A 20654-nucleotide genomic window follows, 5' to 3' on the forward strand; every position below is an offset into this window, starting at 1 on the left:
TGGTACTTGCCCCACTCAAGCCCTGGAATCAGCCATTTCCTTTTCCTGGAGAATTGAATGGTATCTGGAAACCAAGATTTGGGTACAGGATGCAGCTGCTGCTATTGGGGTGTCACCGCTTCTGGGCCCGTGGTTCTGGGGGCAGTTTTGCTCCCCAGGGGACATTTGGCGATGTCTGGACAGTTGTTGGTTGTCACAGCTGGGGACAGGGGGCGGTGCTGCTGGCATCTAGAGGGTAGAGATCAGAGATGCCGCGGAACATCCTGCAGGCTCAAGACAGCCCCGCAGCAGAGAGCCGTCCCCCGACACGTCAGCGAAGCTGTGACTGAGGTCCTGCGGTGGCAGCCAGGAAGTGGACCGCGCACGACCTGTATCTCGGGTCCCTGACTGCCTCGCACCTTGGGCTCCGTGAGATCCTTTCTCGGATGGTAGGAGGCCTGGTACCCTCGTCTCCAACTGTCTACTCGCGTCCCACCCCCCAGCGAGTGCGCGGAGGAGCCTCGGAGGGCTGGCCTGGTGCCTGAGCAGCTGCTCCCCGCCGGGGTGCGGTCCTCACTGCAGTTCTTTTGTCTTCAGCTCAGTCTCCCTTCAGAACAGCGTTTCCCACGGTCACTGCGGGCCACCCCCTGGGGAGCGGGAGAGGCAGTGAGGAGATGCGGCTGCAGGAAGGTGGCAGCTCAGGCCGTCCCGTCCCAGGAGAAGCCCCGCTGTCCTTGCAGCAGGTGTCTGACAGCAGCCGGAAGGACACAAGCCGCAGGGAGGGGTGTGGCCAGCACCCAGCCGGCCCCTCGGCCTCTTACCCCAGCACCACCGGCCACTCCAAGCCCGTGTCCCAGGCGATGGCCTGGCTGCCGGGGTCCCACCGGCCTTCTCCAAGGGGCGGGTGCTGGCGCCGGCCCGGGGGCTGCCTGGGGCTTGATCCCAGCCTGCTGTGCGCAGCGGAGTGGGACCCCGTTTGTGGCGGGGGCCTCCCCAGAGCCTGGGTGCGCAGGGCTGGGCTCCATTCAGCGTAGGAGAGGCTGCACGGGGCTGGGGGGCCTGGCTGGGGTGCTGGCTGGCAGTTTTCAGAAAAACGTATTGATGTGATCAGAGCCGGTGTAGTGAAGGGAGAGCCGGTCTTCCTGGTGCTTTAATCGTGTCTCGGGAGGAGGAGGGACCGGGGTCTAGTGGTTCTAAGGTGGCTGAGGACACCCCGCCCCGGCCCAGACTCCAGAGCCATGTGACCACGGCAGCTACCGTCCACAGTAACACGACCCCACCGTCTCCCCGTCTTTGTTGGTGTCCACCAACCCTTAGCTCTTCCACTGGGACCCTTCCCAGTGGTGACCAAGCCCCGGGAACACCTCAGCCTGCCCCCGGCGAGGATGAGCCTGCTGTCTGGCCTGTGGGCTGCGGACAAGGTCTGGGTGGCCGGACGCCAGGATGGGCAGGGCTTGTGGCGGGCAGGCGCGGGCCGTGGTGCCCGGAGGCCTCGGCAGGTCAGCGGCTGTGGGAGGTTGGCTGTCTCCTCCTCCAGCGGCAGGTATGTCCCGGGCAGCGGGGCGAGTCCGCCTGCTCGTGGGCCCCGGGTGGGGGGGGTTGGCCCTCTGAGCACCGTCGGGGGACATCGCCGTGGCCTGAGCCCCCTCGTCCCCTCCCGCCTTCACGAGCAGCCCTGAAGACGTCTTCGTCCGGCTCAGAGGAGCCACCCTGACCCACGGAGCAGGTAAACACCGGGAGTCCGCGGAGGCCATCTTGGTAGAAATGACTTTATTTAGAAACCTAAACCGCGCGTGAGGGCGACATGCAGACAGTCGTGCTGGAGCCGAAGCCTGGCCGCTCCCCCAGACAAACCGGTGCGGTTGGAATGTTTATTTGCGCTGGATGCTAACTTCATTTCAGGCTTTGTGGCGCTATCTTTGTTGAACTCAAATCCTGCAAATGTAGGAGCTGATCTGCAGAACCACATTCTCATATAAAAGCCACGTTTGCAGGGCCAGGAGTGCCCCCCGTGTTCCACGAAAGCGGGACGTACATGTCGCGCGTGAATTTATGTGGGAAAACACATCTTGACAACAGAAATTCAGTGTTTTATCACAGGTGATGGTTTTCCTAGAAATACCACGAGCTGGCTGCGCTAAAGAATCACTAATTCTAAAACTTAAAAGAACAGTCTTGGGTCTTGCAGCGATTTGCAACGTAAAAACGTTGGTGCCTGGGATGGTGCCAGGGCTCTCGCCTCCCTGCTGTGGAGGTGTGACGTGCTGTCCTGGTCCCGTGCCCCTGGCCGAGCGCGGTTTGGAAACAGCCCTGGGGAAGAGCTTGGTACCACCGAGGCAGCAGACTTCATTTCCTCGTCAGAAAGCGCTGGTGGCGGCCAGCCTCGGGAGCTAGGCGTGGGCGTGGGCATCACATGCATGGCTGCTGAAGAAGGGGGGACCCGACCGTGGCCCTACAGCCCCCAGGCCCCCAGGTAGGGCAGAGGAAGCTCTCAGGGCCCCTGAGGCTGTCCCTCTGCATTGGAGCGGCTGTCCGAGTCCTGCGTGCTTTGCAAGCAGAACCTCGGCCCAGGTATACCTGCCCCACCAAGAAGTGCTCTCGGTGGTGGGGCGTGGGCACAGGGGCCACGGGGCACTTGGGAGCTGCCAGTGTGGAGCCACGAGGCACTCGCCGGCAGCAGGAGGCAGGCTGGGGCGGAGGCGAGGCCGGGCCTTTTGGCGGGAAGGGCTGCGAGGCTCTGGCACCCGCATCTGGGCCTGGGTGAGTAGCCGGGGGTTGGGGCTGAGGGAGGGACTTGAGCCCAGGGTGGGGCTTGGGCCCCGGGAAGCCTCAGGGGTCCCAAGGGAAGGTTTCAGAGCCCCCTGGAATCTGTGGTTGGCAGGGGGGTCAGAGGTCCGACTCGGCCCTTCGTTGTTGGGCAGACATACGTCAGACTCGCGGGAACACTGCTCAGTGGGCACCTGGGTGTAAAGCCTGAGCTGGGTGCTGGGGTGCGGGGTCTCTGGGGGCTGAATGGCCAGAGAATCAGGTGAAAGCTGTTTATCTTTGAGAAATATAAATGGGTATTCGGCTCCTGGGGAGCGAGCTTACCCTATTTTGGTTTACGTTTTAAATCTTTAAATTTAATTTCAAAATTCTAGAAACCCCCCTCAGCCTCTCCTGGCGCCGTCTCTCGGGTCTGGGTGTGAGCCCCCGCCCCCGCCCCGGTGCCCCTCCTGGGCTGTGGGGGTCCCCGCCTGACACAGCAGGCACGGCCCCTTCCACCCCAGGTCTGTCCTCGGTGTGGACTCCACACCCAGACCCGCTGTCCTGCGCTATTGGAACGTGGCTTTCATTCTCCGCAGCTTGTCCTGAATCTTCTTGGAGTGCTTCTCGCTGGCCACCTGGTGGGAGCCAGCCCTGCTGTCCTCGGCCAGAACGGAGATGTCGGCCCCGCTGAATCGGGCGATTCTCTGCTTGAGGTGGGACTGCAGCTTGGGGTCGGGGGCGAACGTGTAGGGGTTCTCCTGGAACGCGTGGACCTGGCTCGCCACCTTGGCGATGTTTCTGTGTTGGGGGAAGAAACGAAACGGGAGTTTGCACAAGTCACGGGGGCAGCGTCTGCAGCCAGTGGGTTCCCAGCCTGCTGTCGGGCACTGTCCCAACCAGGCCGCATCCAAGTCCAGACTCCGAGGGACCAGTCCGCCCTTGACCCCCCTGAGGAGTCCTGCCCAGCCTCCACCTGACTGCCATGTGGACGATGAAGTGGGGGGAGAGGATGGAGTGGGGTGAAAGGTCGTGGGGGAGGGTCTCCCTGGAGACAGGCTGGCACTGTCCTGAGAGGCAGTGCGGGCCTGGGGCGCTGCGGGGGGACGTGGGCCTGGAGCTCCTAAGGAGCGGCCGGCCCCAGGGTGGGCTTCCGAGGGCACCCCTGCGCCTTCCGAGGCCAGAAGGAGCAAGGATCGCCTTGGCTGGGAGTGTCTGAGGGCCTGGCAGGGTCGCGGTGGTGGGTCGTCACCAGCAGCCCCCCAGTCTGCTCCGCCCAGGTGGGGCTCCGCAGGTGTGCAGGGCAGTTGAACGGTGGGGGCTGGCTCTGAATCCTCCGGACAGCTCTACAGAGGGCCCCCAAGGGGGGCAGCAGAGGCAGGGAGAGAGGGAGGGGAGACGCGGCTCGGGGGGTCTGGAGGGTGGTCGCACAGAGGTGGCGTTCTGGGTGCGCCTGGATCTCCCAGTAGGAAGGAAGGTCACGGCAACCTTGGGGCAGTGTTTGGGGCCGTGGACGCTGGACTGTGCGAACTGTTCACCCCTTGTTTGTGGAGAAGGAGGTGGCTGGAGGTCACCCAGGGGAGAGGGTGTGGAGGCCTGGGCTGGGGTGAGGGCTGGGTGAGGGGCAAGGCGGCCCAGGCCTCAGAGGAACAGGAGAGATGGGGGCGGCCCTTCACCTGGCTCGCTCACCTTCGGGCCCCTTACCTGCCTTGTGCTACCTGGGGATCCCTCACCTGGGTTGTTTCACCTGTGGGCCCCTCACCTGAGCTTGCTCCACCTGTGGGCCCCGTTGGTCATGGTGAAGCCCCCTGTCTCCAGCTGCTGGATGTGCATGGCCAGGAGGTGGGCTGAGGGCAGGGTGGGCTGGGCCCTGAAGCGCCGTCCTTCCATCAGACACAGGCTGTCGCTCTTCAGGAAGACCTGGGGCGTGGCCAGGGGGGGGCCGACGGACAGGTGAGAGGTCAGCCCAGGTGCCCAGCGGGGGCCGGCTCAGCCTGGCCAATCCCAGCTGGCGCCTGTATTCCTGCTGCATGGGGGCTACAGCACCCCGGTTTATCAGCCAGTCCAAAATGTACCTTGGCTCTTGGGTTGGGGAAAGTGCAGATGTCTAAAGCTTGCAGACACAAAAGGAACACTGACCCCCACCGGAAAGCTGTGCGCTTCCCGCTGCTGGTGGCAAATTCCTCTCCAGAAAAGAGCCAGGTGACCCCCCTGCCCAAATTAGACTGGGAGCCGGGCTGGCCGGCCGCAGGGACCCCTGGGTGCGGTGGCAACCGAGGACACACAGCAGTCCCCCCACCGGCAGAGTGTGGGGCCGGCTGCAGGCCGCTCCGCCTCCTCAGTCTGGGAGACGCCCCTCATCCAGAGGGCGTGTCCTCGTTTAGGGTCTCATGAGGGGCGGCCGGGGGGCAGGTAGGTCGGCCAAGCTCAGGCAGGGCTTCAGGGCACCTGCACCCCAGGCTGGAATCACGGCCCTGGAGCAACCCTGCCACCTCTGCCCAGCTGAGCGGCCGAGGCCCCGGGGGAGATGCGGGGGCCACGCACGATTCTGAGGGGGCCGTGAGGTGGGCGCCACGATACAGGATCTGCCGGGCGACCCCCCCCCTCCCCCGGGACCGAGGGGTACCTCCACGGCTTTCAGCTCCTCCATGATCTCCGCTATCTTTGCGGGTAGGATTCTCCAGGCCTAGAACAAAAGCACAGGTGAAACTCCCACGGCCCTGTGTGTGCCCACTGCGTGGCTGCCGCCGGGCCCCCGGTGACTCACAGGGCACCGCCGCACGGCCGGCTGCTCCAGGCCGCCCAGGATCTGCATGGCTGTTGCGAAGTTCCTCTGCTCGTAGCAAGACTTGGCAAGCAGCAGAAACTTGGAGAGCAGGTTCACCTGCAGCTGAGACCAGAGAGCAAGACACTCAGCGTCCCCCGTCTCAGACGAGGGACCGGGGCACAGGGCAGGGGGGTGCGCCCACCTCCGTGCAGGGGAGGGGGTCGGGGGCCCAGAAAACAAAGGCTCAAAGGTGTGCAAAGTCCATCTCACTTCTCTCCCGGGACAGATCTCTGCTCAGGAAAAATGCGGGGAGCAGGAAGGGCACCCCCACTCGGGGAGATGGAGCCGAGGTGTCCAGAGGCAAACGGGGAGCCTATTTCAGCTTCTCGTCTGCCCGGCCGAGTCCGCGGCGGGACGGGGTTGCGGCGCCTCAGGGGTTGCTGGTTGGCAGGGCAGATTCACCGGACCGGCAGCCTCTGCTGCCCCAGTGGGGTTCTCTCCGAGCAGACCTGAGAGGCCTGCCTCACGGCCCCACAGTTAGCGCGTGGATTTTGCACAGTTCCAGCAACTTCTGGAAGATTCTGGAGATTTCAGCTGACCCCTCATTTCAGAGCTGCCTCACCCTGTGGACTGTCGCCATGGCCAGGGACATCCTTCAGGTGGGAACATCGCCTGCGGGTCCCAACCAGACACCCTTCTGCTGGGCTTGACCCTTGTCTGGGTCACAGGACGGGCCCTGGGGGTCACTCAGCACCGTCGCCTCCCAGCTGTCTGGCTTGAGTGCCTCTTAAAGGATCTCGAAAAACATCTACCCACTCCTGCTTCTTTTTTTTTTTTTTTTTTTTTTTTGCGGTACGCGGGCCTCTCACTGTTGTGGCCTCTCCCGTTGCGGAGCACAGGCTCCGGACGCGCAGGCCTAGCGGCCATGGCTCACGGGCTTAGTTGCTCCGCGGCATGTGGGATCTTCCCGGACCAGGGCACGAACCCGTGTCTCCTGCATCGGCAGGCGGACTCTCAACCACTGCGCCACCAGGGACGCCCTACCCACTCCTGCTTCTTATGTTGACTCCTCATCATTTTCTTCATAGGTTCAGATGGATGCAAAGTAGGCGGTTTCCAGCCCGTCCAGGCAGAGCTGTCCCCTCACGGCTGAGCCTCGTACCAGTCAAGTCACACGGTGGGTCTGCTCTTGGGACTGGCGTCCCGCCCGCCAGGCTCAGCCGTCGTGGCCTCTGTCACCATCTGGCTCCCTCATAGGGCTGAATATTTTCGCAGGGTGGATATGATGTACCATGTGTTCGTCCATCGACGGATAGCAGGTTGCTTCCTTCGCTTGGCTCTCGGGTTCCGTCACTTTACACCTGTCTGATGAAGCCAGAGCCCTGATTTGCTTTCAGTCCGACCATTATTCATCTACAAAAAGGGAAGCTTTTCTTGAAGGTGAGAAACTCTACACTGTTTCCTTTTCCTCTTGACCTTGTATTTCCACTGTCTCACCTGCCCCCCCCTCCCCCCGCCTCCATCCCAGGCTGTGATCTGGAAGGAACGCGCTGTTATCACTGAGGGCTTTCATCAGCCTTCCGTTACATTCTCCGGCTCGACATTTGAGCTGTGACGAATCTTTCTGAGACCAGCGTTTATGAACGTAGAAGTCGGGCTCCGGGTCGTTCTGACAGCGAGTGACGCCCAACGTGTGGGACAACGTGTATTTCCGAACTCGATCAGCACGTTTGCCGAAGGTGCCACATGGCTTCCTGAGAACTCCTGGCGCTTTGTCCCCTCGGTCCCTGCGCTGTCCTGTCCCTGCTGAGGCGGCACTGCCCCCAGAACAGTCCTCCCTCCGACCTCTGCTCACAGGGACGGGGCAGCGTTCACGCAATGGGGAGGGTTTGGTCACCGCGAGTGGTTCCTTCCCGCCAGGCGCTGACCCCGGGTGCGTCCCAGGTGGGTCTGAAGACCGTTCCGTCCTGCGGCCTGGGGACGCCGGCGCCCCTTGTGGTGACCTGTGGGCGGGGCAGCTGCAGAGGCTCTGGGCTGAGGACTCCCTGGTAGCCGAGGTCCCCTAGGAAGCCCGAGCACCCAGGCCCCGTGTGATGCCCCTGGTCGGGGGAAGCTGCACTTTGATGTCCCTCACGATACCATCGTGGATTGGACCGAGCCGGGTGGGGGAGGGGGGCCAGGCCACATCCCGGCAGAAGTCGGGACGGGTCTATCTGTCAGCTGATAAACCCTTAAAGAAAAGTCTCCCGAAAAGGGGAAAGAGTGGAAAACTCTGCATTTGTTCATGGGCCTTGGGGTCGCCCCCAGGGGCTTGGGGGACACAGAGGAATACTGGAAAAGGAAAGACACGTCGCAGAGGCTCTTAATGCTGGAACGGGCACGTCCGGGCTTCGCCGTCTCACGGGGAGGTGGTGGCGGCGGAGGGCTCTGGGGCAGCTCCTGGGACAGAACAGGGTGCCCTGCCCCGAGCTCCCCCTTCGTGCTCAGCCCACTCCAGGGGCTCATGCCTGGGGAGCTGATTCTTCGGGCCGGGGAGGCGGTGGGCGTGCACCCGCGGGAAGGGGCCGTGTGACACAGCGGGAGCCCTGTGGTCCCCACCGCTTCCTCCACGTGGCCACGTCCCACAGGCCGGACCCTGTGACCCCCCACCTGCGTCTGGCCTCAGGTGGAAGCACGTCGGAGGCCTTGGCAGCAGGGTGCTTGCTGGGTGGCCTCTGGGGCACTCGGCCCGCCCGCTGCCCCTTCCTCCCTGGCTGGGACCCGAGGGAGGTGCTGGCCCTGAAGCAGGTGGGTGGGTCCAGGCCGAGGCCTGTGGGACCCAGAGGAGCCTCCCCTTGATGGGACCACTGACCAGTGTTTGGCCGAGGACACACGTGCCCCCGTGCTGTTGTGACAGCGGCCACGAGAGCTCAGGCCAGCGGGTCCGTTCCCAGCCCTGCGTCGCGACCGAGGCAGGAGGAGCGTGGGAGCACGCGGGGGCTGTGTTAGCGTGTGTGACGCCGCGTCTAGCCGTGAGTGGGGGTGTGCCTGGGTGAGGTCTGCGTGTCTGCGCCGCGGGGACAGGCCTGGGTGGGCCTGGAGCCCCCGTGCGCCCCCAGCAGAGGGGGTCTCCCAGGGAGGTGCCCTCGCTGCCAGCAGCCCCGACTCTGCGCTGGGGCCAGAGCTGAGGGCACCGACCTTGGAGGAGAGGCTGGTCACGATTTCGGCGGCCACCCAGGTGCTGACGTCGTCTGCGCTTCTTAAGAGCTGTAGCAGGTACTTGTCCTGGACGTAGTTGGGCAGAAATAAGCTGCAGGTTTTGGCCGACAGAGCCTCAGAGGAGCTGGCTCTGCAAGAGACGCAGGCGCACGTCCCAGCCAGGACCCGGGGTGGCGCTCGGCCCGGCCAGGACCCGGGGTGGCGCTTGGCCCAGGAGGCTGGCGGGACGGGCCCCGCGAGGTGGGGGTCTAGCCGGGCACCACAGGTTTCGCCCTTCCGCTGGGAGTGTCCAGGAGACGCTTGGGTGAGGCCCCAAGACCCTCCGGCCAGCCCTGCATCCCAGGCTTCTCTGACAGCCACGCCGGACACTCACTTGGGGACGGCCACACTTTTGTCCGTGACGCCCAGGGCCCGAGAGTTTAAGAAGTGGACGGGGTGGCACTTGTGAAACAACTCCTGCCGGGGACAAGGACGCAGAGGTCAGGTGGCGCCGGGGCCCGAGGGGGGGTGGGGTGGGCATTTGCAGTCACAGGGCTGGGCCACCAGGGACTCCGCACGTCCACCCAGACAACAGGGGCGGCGGGGAGGGGTCGCTCGGTCCCTTTCCCTGCTGTCACCTGCCAAGTGATTGGGGCCCAGGATGCCCGGGGGGCCTGGGAAGGGGCACCTCGGTGCTGGGCGCCCAGTTCCAGGAGGGAGGGCCTAGCACTCGCGGTCCCCCCGCCCGGCCTGCAGGGAAGGGCGCCCTCCAGCACGCAGGGGTGTGTGTGCGCCCTGTGGGACCTCGTGGGGCCTGTGCACGTGGCACCCTTGCTGAGGGCCTTCAGCGTCCACTCGCTCACCCGCTGCCGCAGTGCCAGCCTCTGCCCTCACCTGCTGCAGCAGTGTCAGCTGGCTGAAGAGCTGGTGCGTGCTGTACTCAGTCAGGAAGTAGGGGCCCTTCTCGCCGGCCCTGGCGTAGGGGCCATAGAAGTCCTCGAAGAAGCAGGGCTTGGGCAGGGCGGATGCAATGCTGTACTGGCGCTCCTTGTGGTGGGGCAGTGCCAGCCCGTTGCCCCGGGACAGCCGCCAGGGGAAGCTCTGCAGGTCAGGAAGGCCAAGCCCCGGAGGGTCCCCTCCAGGTTAGGGCGGGGTGGGGCGGGGCCCAGGCGCAGGACCTCAAAGCCTGGCTCAGCTAGAGCCACAGGGCAAATCCGTCCCGCCTGCGGCCATGCTGGGTCGAGGATGCCTGTCCTGGTCATTTCATGGATGGGGCTGTCTGCACGTATCACGGTGAGGTCCCCTCAGCCATGCTCCCGTCCCAGGCCATTTCCCGCCCCCGCCTTGGCCCCAGAGTCAGGGAGGCGGGGTGCTGTGAGCCCCTGGCGCGCCCTCTGCTGTCCTTGTCCAGGGCCGGGGACAGGAAGTGCCAGGCCCAGAGGGCTGGTGCCCAGGGCTGGCAGCACGTGTGCCTGTCCGTGTGTGTGTGTGTGTGGACCAGGGCACGCGTGTGTGTGCACATGAGCACGTGCGTGTGTGTGCCTGCGTAGGCGGTGTCCCCACGCCGGCTCCCTGGGAAAGGACGCACCTTCCGGGAGACGCCGTCCTCCGAGAGCCTTTTCCACAGGGCGTTGAGGGGCCTGGTGGCGTCCTCCGCCTCCTTGGGGTCCTGCAGGTCTGTGCTGCGCGGGGCGCCCTCAGCCCGCCGCTCGGTGCCCACCTCCAGGAGGCCCAGCAGGGGCTCTGCGGAGCCGTCCAGGGGCAGGATCTGGACAGAAGCACGCCGGGTCGCCCGCTGCTCCAGAGGGGCTGTGGCCCCGCTCCCCGAGCCGCGCCCTCACCTGGGAGGCGAGGTAGTCCTGGAGCCTCCCCAGGAGCCCGGCGTCCCTCCTGAAGTCCACGGCGTAGCAGTCCTCCAGCCAGGCCTGCAGGAGGCAGAAGCTGCGCCTGTAGATCTTGGAGGAGGTGGAGGTGGGATCCTGGTGGGCCCTGGGGGCAGATGGAGGCCTGAGCCACACAGGTCCCCCCGCGCCCGCCTGGCGTCACACCCAAGCCAGCGGGTGCGTGGGGTCTGAGCGCGGCTCTGTCTTCGCGGCACTTTAGCCCCACCGAGCCCACCCACCTGGTGATGGGGGCGGGGCAGCGCCGCCCCCCACCTGTTGCCTGTCCTGGAGCCCCTGCCACCCTCACAGTCGGCACCCAGGGGCTGGAAGGCGTCCCAAGAGGCAGGGCGGGAGCCCGGCTCTGCGTGTGGGGAAGCAGGGGGCTGGGGTCTCCCATGAGTCCCTCCCCTCCCGGGGCTCCTGGCCTGGGCTTGTGCGGAGTCTGGGGCGCGAGGACAGGCCAGCTCAGAGGGCCAGAGTGCGTCCAGCACTGCCCACCACCCCCTCCCTTGTTGACCCCACCTGCTGGGCTGAGGCCCGCGGGACCCCAGCTGCCCTCCCCCAGCCCGCGGGCCTGGTACTCACCATCTTCCCGCCTGTCCCAGCACCCGCCCTCCGCCTCCCCGCCGCCGTCCCCTGACACTCCTGCCCCTTTCCCGCGGCCCGTCTGCGCCCCGCTCCCCTTCTCTGCCCTCGCCCGGGCCTTCCCGGCGGCTCTGGCCTCCTCCTCGTCAGGGTGGGCAGGTACCTGGACAAGGTGCTGCTGATGCGGTCCAGCAGGAAGTGCAGGAAGTCGTGGGGGCTGCAGAAGTAGCGGAAGGTGTACAGGAACTGCTGCACGTAGCCCTCCAGGAAGGCGTCGCTGCGGGGAGGGGGCAGTGAGCCGCCAGGACGCGGCCCGGCTCCCCCAGCCCCGCGGTCCCAGGGTGGGCGAGTGTGCGCGTGAGCCCCTTGCCAGGAGGGAGGCCAGCAGGGGCGCCGCTCAGAAAGAAGCGGGGGGAGCACCAATCACGTTAGGACTTCCTAAATGTGGCGAGTCTGAGGACTTCTGCAACATCCGGTTTTTAAGGCCCTCACTGTGTCTTTTAGACACGATTCAGAAAGCTAGGCCACAGCAGTGGCCCAGCCTCAGCCGGAAATCACTGTTAGGAAACAGGCGGCTGAGGGCGCGAGGGTCCTCGCCCCTCGGGGAGGGTCCCCCACCTCGGAGTGCCCCAGGGAGCCAGGGGAGCGAGAGAGAGAGGTGGGGGTCCAGGAATGAGGGAGCCTCTGCCTGGGACGTTGCGGCCTGGCTCAGGCCGGGGACTAGGCAGACCGGGTTCAGCGCCCCGCAGAGGGGACACCCATGGGGTCTGCAGGGATGAGCCCGTGCCCCCTCGGAGATGCTGTGCTCGCACAGGATGCGCAGCACGCCCTGTGGTAGCGGTGCGCACGTGCGCGCGCGCGCTTGTCTTCTGGGAAGCACGGTGCCTGTGGCAGCGTGTGATGTCCCACGTTGCAGAGGAGGCCGGAGTCAGAGGGGCAGCCCGGAGCCCCGCCAGCAGGAGCCCCAGTCAGCCCATCTCGGGGGAACGGGCCAGGGAGCGGGGAGAAGCAGCTGCCCCAGGAGGGCCCCTGCTCCCCACTGGCTGCCAAGAGCCAGCGGTCTGGGGTCACCACACCTCCAGCCCAAAGAAGACCCCGGGGGCTCCGAAGTGGTGTCATGAGTCCCTGAAAGTCCACGCTGGGGTGAGGCTTCCACCATCGTCTGGGAGGTCTGTACTCAGCCCTGATGGGGCCCGGGAGGGGGCCGGGCCCTGGAGGAGGCTGCCCTGTGCCCGGGAGCCAGGTGGAGCTGGCAGGGCGGATGGAGGGCTGGCAGGGTTGGGTGTGGCCTGGGGGCCCCTGTGACCCTGGACGGAGGGGCCTGGCCATTCCCGCGGTAGGTGAGCCCGCGCACCTGCATCATTAGGGGATCCCGCGAGCCTAAGCCCCGCTGGTGCCCAGAAATGCTGCAGAGAGCTGGCTGGGGCCGACCTCACCACAGCCCCGGGGAGCCCAGCGTTAACTCTGGGTGGGGTGTCTGACTGAGGAAACTGGATGGGGTCCAGGTGCCCCTGAGGTGGCTGCGTTCAGATTCAGAAGCCCACCAGGCTGTTAGTCACGGCGGCCGCATTCGTGGGCTCTCCTTCAAAGCGCCCCCTGCACACCTGACCCAGACGCCCGGGTCCACAGGTGCGGGTCCAGTAGGGCCCGTGGCTCTGAGGCCACTCAGCCAAGGACCTGGAGGCCAGCGGGAGCCAACACAAGGCAACTTAAAGGGAACTTTATAAATAAAAAAAAGTGCAAACCCGTCTCAGATGAGGGCAGGCGAGAGTTCTCACCTCTTTCCCCCCCGCCGCCCCCCACCGCGGGGCCTATCTGTTTCCTCCCAGCTTTTGTCTCCGAAGGCCTGGGGGGCGCAGAGACGCCCTCCCTCCCCGCTGCACCTGGAGTAGAGGTAGGCCATGAGCCCCAGCGGCGTGCCGGCCTGCAGGACGCGGGCCTTCCTCTGGCGGCCGCCACGCGGGTGCTTGCTGGCGTTGTAGAAGATGAGGGATGAGGACTCGTCCAGGGGGCTGAAGTCCAGCGTGTCGCAGTGGGCGGCCGCGATGTTCACCATCACGGGCAGGGCGCAGGGCTCCAGGCCCCACCGCTCCGCGTACATGACCTGGGGCGCGAGTCACCACTGTTGGGTTGACCTGCTGCCGGCTCAGCCAGGCCCTGACCCGGGGCGGGGGTGGGGGGGGGCGCGGGTGGCCTCTCGGGGGCGGGTGTGTTTTCACAGGGACCGATTTCCAGGGATTTAGCGGGAGGAGCTCTGCGAGCGCCAGGCCGCTGGAGGGAGGGGAGGGGGGGCCTTGCCTGTAGGTACTTCTTGACCAGCCCGAGGAACTGCACCTTGGACCTCATCTCTTCCAGCTGCCCTTTCAGTTTGGACAACATGCTCTTCTCGTCGGAGCCTGAGGGCGGCCAGAGTCAGCCCAATGCGGCCCCAACCCCGGCCCCGGCCCCCGTCCAGCAAGGCTACCTTTGTTCCGCTTCGCCTTCTGTAAGAGCTTCTGGTAGAACTTGAGGGTTTTCCGGAAGTTCCTCTTCTCTATCATGAGCTGCTGCTCTAGCTCCTGGAGAGGAAAGAGCCGTGAGCCCCAGGCGCCCACCCCTTGGCAGTTCAGGGGAAGCAGGTTTGCACGCAGGACCCCGAGGCTGGCCTTCGGGCGAGAGAAGGGACGTCTGCGTCTGGTCAATGGAACTGGACATCCAGACGGGTTAGCAAATGTCTCAGTAAACTAACTGGAAAGAACCAGAAGCGATGGACTCGCTTAAAAAAACGAGGCCAAGTGTGTGAGGCAGCGGTGAGCGTCAGCCTCTCCTACCGCCCCCAGGTGGCCCGCCCCCCGCAGCCGCCCCGAGGAAAGGTGGGCAGAGCTGGGTGGGGCGCGTCCACTGCCGGGGGTCCCGGCCACAGATGGCCTGCCTTCCAGTGAGATACCCAGGCAGCACGCCCACTGTCGGGGCTGGGGGGGACCTGGGTCCATGCCTCCTGTGCTTTCTCTGCTCCTGGGGACTGGCCTCCGGTGGGGTGTTCAGGGCAGGTCCACGCAGCAGGCGGTGGCTATCCTCACGGGCATGTGTGGTCCTGAGAGGCCTCTCTGTGGCCCCAGGCACACCCTCTGAGGCCCCCCCCCCACCACGCTTGGCCTCTACCCTTCAGGACCCTCGTTGCAGTGCAGCCCGAGCCTCCCCCGTGTGGGCCAGGGGGCCTCCTGAGCCCCCCATGCGCTTGGCCACCCTGCTTTGAACGTGAGGTCGGACACGCCCAGCGTCGCAGACCCCACGTGACCCGTCAAGACCGTCCCACCCCCGAGCCCACCGTGTAGGCCCCCTTGAGCCCCCGCTGCCCACTTGGTGCTTCCGTCCAGAAACCCAAAGACAGCGGGGGCTACAGCCAGGCCAGGTCTCCACGATGGAAGCAAGACCGAGACTCGCAGGCTGCAGGGGAGCCCAGGGCCCCCCAGTTCTGTTTCGCGTGCCCGGCACCACGACGGGTCCCAGCCCCTTCCTGCAGGACCTGCATGTTCTCCTCTCCCGTGGGGGGAGGGAAGCCCTGAGGGCCAGACTGCCCCCTTCAAGGTGGGGAGAGGAGCCCACGATCCTGGGGCAGGCGTGGGCTCTGGGAAGCCGTGGGGGGTCCCTGTGAGCTGGCCCTGGGTTCTGGTGGGTCTTCCGCTGGGACTGAGGACAGGCCACAGAGAGGGGCTGGGCTGGGGGCAGAGGCCAGGGGGCCGCTCAGACCCCTGGGGAAACCACTTGCTGCTAGCAGGAGGGTCAAGGTGGCGCCCAGGTCATGAGTTGGCCAGACTCGCGGGAGCTCTACCCTGACAGCCGAGGATCTGGGCGTTCGTTCTGGGGAGTCTGATCACATCCAGTGCAGACCACGTTCCCCCGTCTCATCGTCCTACGGCAATGGACTGAGCTTTGCTGAGAGCACCTATTTCTGGACAGTTCTGTGGAATAAAAAGTGCACGTGGCACTTTACTTAAACACCCGAATCCCTTCTGTCTGGTGGTTTCACTGAAAACTGGCGGTGCACGTGGTTGTCGTTTTCCACGTGCTAGTGTTTTAACGACGGTCCGTCGTCGTAGACAGCCCCCCGGGGGGTGGGACCTCCAGGCCAGGGCAGCTGGGGGGCAGGGGCCGTGCCTGGGGCGGGGGAGGTGTTGCAGCCTGAGCACAAAACCTCGTCCCTTTGCGGAACCTCAGTTGTTAAACCCGGTCCCTCAAGACCTCTGGCTCCTCCTCCAGCTCAGCCGTGTGCAGCCTGTGGGTCTCACACCGGGATGCCCTGCTGGAGTCGCCAGGAGCTGCCCCACAGCTGGTGAGACGTCACTCTCCTGGACGTGCCTTGGAGGAGAGCTTGGGCTCGTCACACAGCCTGGGTCCCATCCAGTCCCCACGTGACAGCTGGCCGGCCCCGGGCACGGTCGTGGGAGTGGGGGGAAGATGGGGCAGGAGGACATCACGACCCGCGTGCAGGACCTGCGCCCCCAGCACGGAGCCACAGGCCATACGCAGCGGCTCGAGTGTTAAATGAAAAGCGAATTCCTCAGCCACGTGGGCCACACCTCAACTGCTCAGTGGCCACACGGCCGGTGGCAGCCCCATGGACCGCGCGGGCCTGGAACGTCCCATCACGGAGCACGTCCTGCCGGGCGGTGCCGGTTGGGGCTCGGCAGTAGGCAAGGTGGCCCCGTGCCATCACCCTCTGCTGCCTGGCATTGTCCCGGCGAGGCCCAAGGGTCTGCACGGCACCCCCTCCCCCATGCCTGCTTCGTGGTGGCCCTGGCTTCCCGAGGACGGTGGCCTGCGTTCCAGGGCGCAGCTCAGGTCCAGCCCTTCACCCCCGGGCCGCTGCCCAGATGCTGACTTGCGCAAACTCCCCAGGAGGGCCTTGCGGGCGTGGCGGGGGCCGCCGTCAGTGCCTCCATCACCCTGGTTTATAAAGCGTGGAGTCTTGTCAGCAGCACTCGTCTCATCACTGAAGTGCACACTGACTCTTAGAAAAGGACCGTTTTGACTGATTTTAAAGATAAATCTACACGAGCCACGATTCACAGAGCGGTTGCTGTGAGCTGGTGTCACCCCCATGGCCACAGTCCGGCGGGCGCACAGGCAGGCGTGGCCCCCGGGCTGAGTCGGACTGGTAGGTCTAAATGAAATACTCAGAATCAGCTGAGTTTAGGCAGTTCCTCCCGGCCTAACCCGACCAGGGGTTGTTCTCATAGAATTAAAAGAGCATTAGTTCACTGGACGAATAAACGAGGATGATCTGAGGCCCAGTCTGGGCCCAGCGGCCACCGGACTGACGTGGCCCTGAGGCGGACAGATATGAAGAAGTAAACAAATAAAACAATAGCCAGAGGGAAGTTGGAAGGCCAGACGTCAGAGACAGAGAAAGGAGGGATGACCCGAAATCAGTGCTGCCCACCTAACGGCTGGAGCAAAGCCTGTGTTGGCTGCAAGGTGAGCTGCGTGCTCAGATGGGCTCCCTTGGCCTGGGGGACGCCGCGGCGCTGGACACGCAAAATCACGACCAGGGCCATGGCTGCGCCCACACCCACGGCGGTGCCGGGTGCACAGACGCTTCTGTGTGGTCAGCGACGGGAGGAGCCGCCCGCTTCCCTCCAGCTGCCCCGCCCACCCCAGCGCCTGGCCTGTCAGACCCGCACTCTTTTTTTTGGGCAGCAAATGTGAAACATGTCCACTAGCTGTTTGATGCCTTTTGTGTTTTCCTGAGGCCCCCGTCTGAAAGAGACACAGCGGGTCTCAAAGAGAGTGTGGAATTGTGGCCGGGGTCACCCAACCCGCCCGAGGCAGAGGGCACAGGGCACTCACCTGCGCGCACTCAGGTTCCAGGAGCCACGCCTTCCCAGGTGAGCAGGAGAAAGGGAGAAACATGGTCACTGGTCACCCCCCGGCGTCTCCCAGCCCACCTCACTCGCTCCGGACTGGCCCCCACGTGAGCCGCCCGCAGTCCGATGCTGGGACCCATGTGGGAGCCTTGTCCCAACCACGGGATCACGGGCCAATAAGAACAGATGCTGGCCCAGCAGATCTGGGACCGCAGCTGGTCCCAGCGTCCACCTTCAAGGACCATCGACGTGTGCTGCAGGGGGGCACCCAGGGCTCACCCGTGGGCATGTCTCTCTCCAGGGAGCAGCCACCCCAGGACAGCATGGGATGGAGGACAGGCCCCTCGGCCCTAACCAGGCACCTGCACAGCGGACCCACCGGCACCACCCTCCACGGCCCTGAACACGACACAGGCTGATGATGGGGCTGCCTGTCCACGGGGGTCCACAAGGACGTCATGCTGCCAGCGAGCGTGGCCTGTGACATCAGAGGTTGTGGCCTGTGATGCCAGAGGATGTAACTTGTGATGTCAGAAGACATGACCTGTGATGTCAGAGGGCGTGACCTGTGCCTTCAGAGGACACACAGGGACCGCCCCCCCACCCTGCCCAGCACTGTCGAGAGGAGGCTGTGGGCAAGTCCGTGTGGAGCTGCCTCTGAAGGCGCCCCGTCCTCCCTGGGGCAGGCGGCGGCTCCCGGGGGATGTGGGCTGCCAGCCCCGCCTCTCGCCAGCCCTGGTCAGCAGGGGTCCCGTCTTGTGGTCCAGCTGCGGTCAGGGTGACACCACAGTGCTTCTGGTGGGACGCTGTGGACACCTGGGCTCAGAGTTGAGGGGGGGGCGCAGGAAGCCCACCAGGGATCAGGGACCCCCAGAGTCCCTTCTCTATTTAGATTCAGCTACAGTGACGTCTGCAAGTTCAGTTCAACCCTCAAGTCCCCAGTGCTCACCCCTCCCTACTTTTTTGTTCCCGACTCATTAAAATGTTTTTTATTTTGAAATTTCTTAATCGTGACAAAATACACATAACATAAAATTTACCACTTGAACCATTTCTCATCGTGCGGTTCAGAGGCGTTAGGTACATTCATCCCCACCGTCGCGCAGCCGCCACCACCACCACCTGCGGACGCTTTTCATCTTCCCAAACTGAAACTCTGTCCCCATTCAGACCAGCTCCCCAGCCCCTGGTTGACTTTGACTATCCCAGGGACCTCCTGTAAGTGGAATCATATAGTATTTGTCCTTTTGAACTGGCTTATTTCCCTTAGAATAATGTCCTTAAGGTTTGTTGATGTTGCAGCAAGTGCCAGAATTGCCTTCTGCTTTCAGGCTGAATAGTATCCTTTGTGTGGTTGGACCGCATGTTGCTAATCCATATTCTTCCATTCGTGCACACCCGGGGTGTTTCCACCTTTTGGCTGTTGTGAATAACGCTGCTATGAACACAGGTGCACAAATATCTATTTGAGTCCCTGCTTTCAATTCTTTTGGGTGTATATTCAGACGCTGAACTGCTGGCTTACGTGGGAATTCTATGTTTAAATTTTTTGAGGCATTGCCATACTGTTTCCCACAGTGGCTGCACTAGTTTACATTCCCACCAACATGCACAAAGATTCTGATTTCTCCACATCCTCACCGATGGCTGTTGTTTTCTGCTTTAAAAACAATCTTTTATTAATAGCCGTCCTAGTGGGTATGAAGTGGTTCTGATTTGCTTCTCCCTGATGACCAACGGCGTTGAGCATCTTTTCACGTGCTTTTTGGCCATTCGTATATTTTCTTTGTACAAATCTATTCAAGTCCTTCACTCGTGTTTTAATCAAGTTGTTTGTTTTGTTATTGTTGAGTTCATCAGTTCTTCAAATATTCTTTTCTTTTTTTTAACTTTTTAAAAACTATTTTAAAATTTTATTTATTTATTTTTCGCTGTGTCAGGTCTTAGTTGCAACATGCCGGATCTTCGTTGCGGGTCCTTTTTGTTGTAGCACGCGGGCATAGTTGCCCCGCAGAACGTGGGATCTTAGTTCCCCAACCAGGGATCGAACCCGTGTCCCCTCGTTGGAAGGCAGATTCTTTACCACTGGACCCCCAGGGAACTTGATATTAACTTCTTATCAGATAGATGGTTTACAAATACTCTCTTCCATTCCGCAGGTTGCCTTTTCACTCTGCTGATGGTGTCCTTTGATGCACAAAAGGACAAACTTCAACGAATTGAAGTCCAATTTGTTTTTTGCTTTTGTTGCTTGTGCTTTTGGCATCATATCCAAGAAAGCATTGCTAAATCCAACGTCATGAAGCTTTCCCTTATGTTTTCTTCCAAGAGTTTTATAGTTTTAGCTCTCATGTTTGGGTCTTTGGGTTTTTAGTTAACTTTTGTATATGGTGTAAGGTACAGGTCCTGGTTCGGTTTTTTGCATGGGTTATCCAGCTTTGCCAGCACCATTTATTGAAAAGACTGTCCTTCTTTGTTGAATGGTCACGGCACCCTTATATGTGTGATTTTTTTTTTTTTTTTTGCGGTACAAGGGCCTCTCACTGCTGTGGCCTCTCCTGTTGCGGAGCACAGGCTCCGGACGCGCAGGCTCAGCGGCCATGGCTCACGGGCCCAGCCGCTCCGCGGCACGTGGGATCTTCCCGGACCGGGGCACGAACCCGTGTCCCCTGCGTCGGCAGGCGGACCCTCAACCACTGAGCCACCAGGGAAGCCCTACGTGTGATAGTTTATTCCTGGGCTCTCTGTTCTATTTCATTGGTCTATACGTCTGTCTCTGTGCTTGTCCCACACTGCTTTGGCTACAGTAGCTTTGCAATAAGTTTTGAAATCAGAAGTGTGACTCCTCCAGCTTTGTTCCTTTTCACGATTATTTTGGCTGTTGGGGTCCACTTGAGATCCCACGTGAAATTCTAGATGGGATTTTCTCTCTGTAAGAAGGGCCGTCTCTCCCTCTTTAACTCAGCCGTCTGTACCAGCACGGAGGCGTGGGTGGCCCACGCCTGGAGTCAGAGCCCAAGGCCGCGTTAGTTCTTTCATAGCTCCCACTCCTCCAGCTGGTCCCTGTGGCCTCTGACACACCCTCTTCGTTGTCTTCTGGATCATTTCCTTACTTTCTGGCACCAGAGATGCTCCCGGATCCTGTTTTTTTTTTTTTTTTTTGGGCCCAGTCCCCAGATCAGCCATTTCTCCAAGGAGCCCTGGTTCCTTTGTTTGAGAATGGTATTAGAAACCAAGAACTGGGCACTAGGTGTGCTCACTGCTGCTGGGGTGTCACTGCTTCCAGGCTCCCTCAGCTGACAGAACTAGGAGCTCTATGGTGCATGTTAGGTTCTCCCCCACCTCTCATAACCACCTCACAGCAAACGCTGCGCGCATGGACCCCTTCACGCCAGCCAAGACCCCAGGCTCCTCATGAGCCTTCAGTGCCAGAGCGGCTCCATTTTGGGGGGACCTGCTCCATACTCGGTTACGAGGCCTGCACTCGTTTTGGGGTTTTCATGAGTGCTGCCCCATCACTGATGCTGCACTCTGGCCTCTCATCGGCCCTGCGAGTCCCTTAACTGCCCCCCCCGCCCCCACCGCCTCCCCAGCCTCCTTCTCTGTGACAGCAGGTGGAACAGTGGCACCCTGCCGCACCGGCGCTCTCTGCGCAAGGCTGCTGGGCACGGG

At 62.9% G+C, this 20654-nt stretch overlaps 1 protein-coding gene across 1 annotated transcript in view; it reads right to left on the reverse strand.

Moving 5' to 3' along the window:
- Positions 1–1734: 1734 nt before the first annotated feature.
- The window catches only part of KNDC1 (kinase non-catalytic C-lobe domain containing 1), a 58975-nt gene continuing 40055 nt past the window's right edge, over positions 1735–20654 (reverse strand). Inside the window, exons 18-31 of the mRNA XM_067023759.1 lie at positions 16966–16995; positions 13601–13694; positions 13435–13532; positions 13020–13240; positions 11300–11413; positions 10510–10657; positions 10257–10436; positions 9563–9769; positions 9063–9145; positions 8669–8819; positions 5492–5614; positions 5351–5410; positions 4487–4644; positions 1735–3525 (exon numbers count right to left, since the gene is read on the reverse strand). Coding sequence (XP_066879860.1) covers positions 3294–3525; positions 4487–4644; positions 5351–5410; positions 5492–5614; positions 8669–8819; positions 9063–9145; positions 9563–9769; positions 10257–10436; positions 10510–10657; positions 11300–11413; positions 13020–13240; positions 13435–13532; positions 13601–13694; positions 16966–16995 — 1899 coding nt within the window. The 3' untranslated portion in view covers positions 1735–3293. The remainder of the gene's footprint in view (positions 3526–4486; positions 4645–5350; positions 5411–5491; positions 5615–8668; positions 8820–9062; positions 9146–9562; positions 9770–10256; positions 10437–10509; positions 10658–11299; positions 11414–13019; positions 13241–13434; positions 13533–13600; positions 13695–16965; positions 16996–20654) is intronic.

Source organism: Kogia breviceps, chromosome 2 (genome assembly GCF_026419965.1).
Source record: "Kogia breviceps isolate mKogBre1 chromosome 2, mKogBre1 haplotype 1, whole genome shotgun sequence".
Lineage (NCBI taxonomy): Eukaryota > Metazoa > Chordata > Mammalia > Artiodactyla > Physeteridae > Kogia > Kogia breviceps.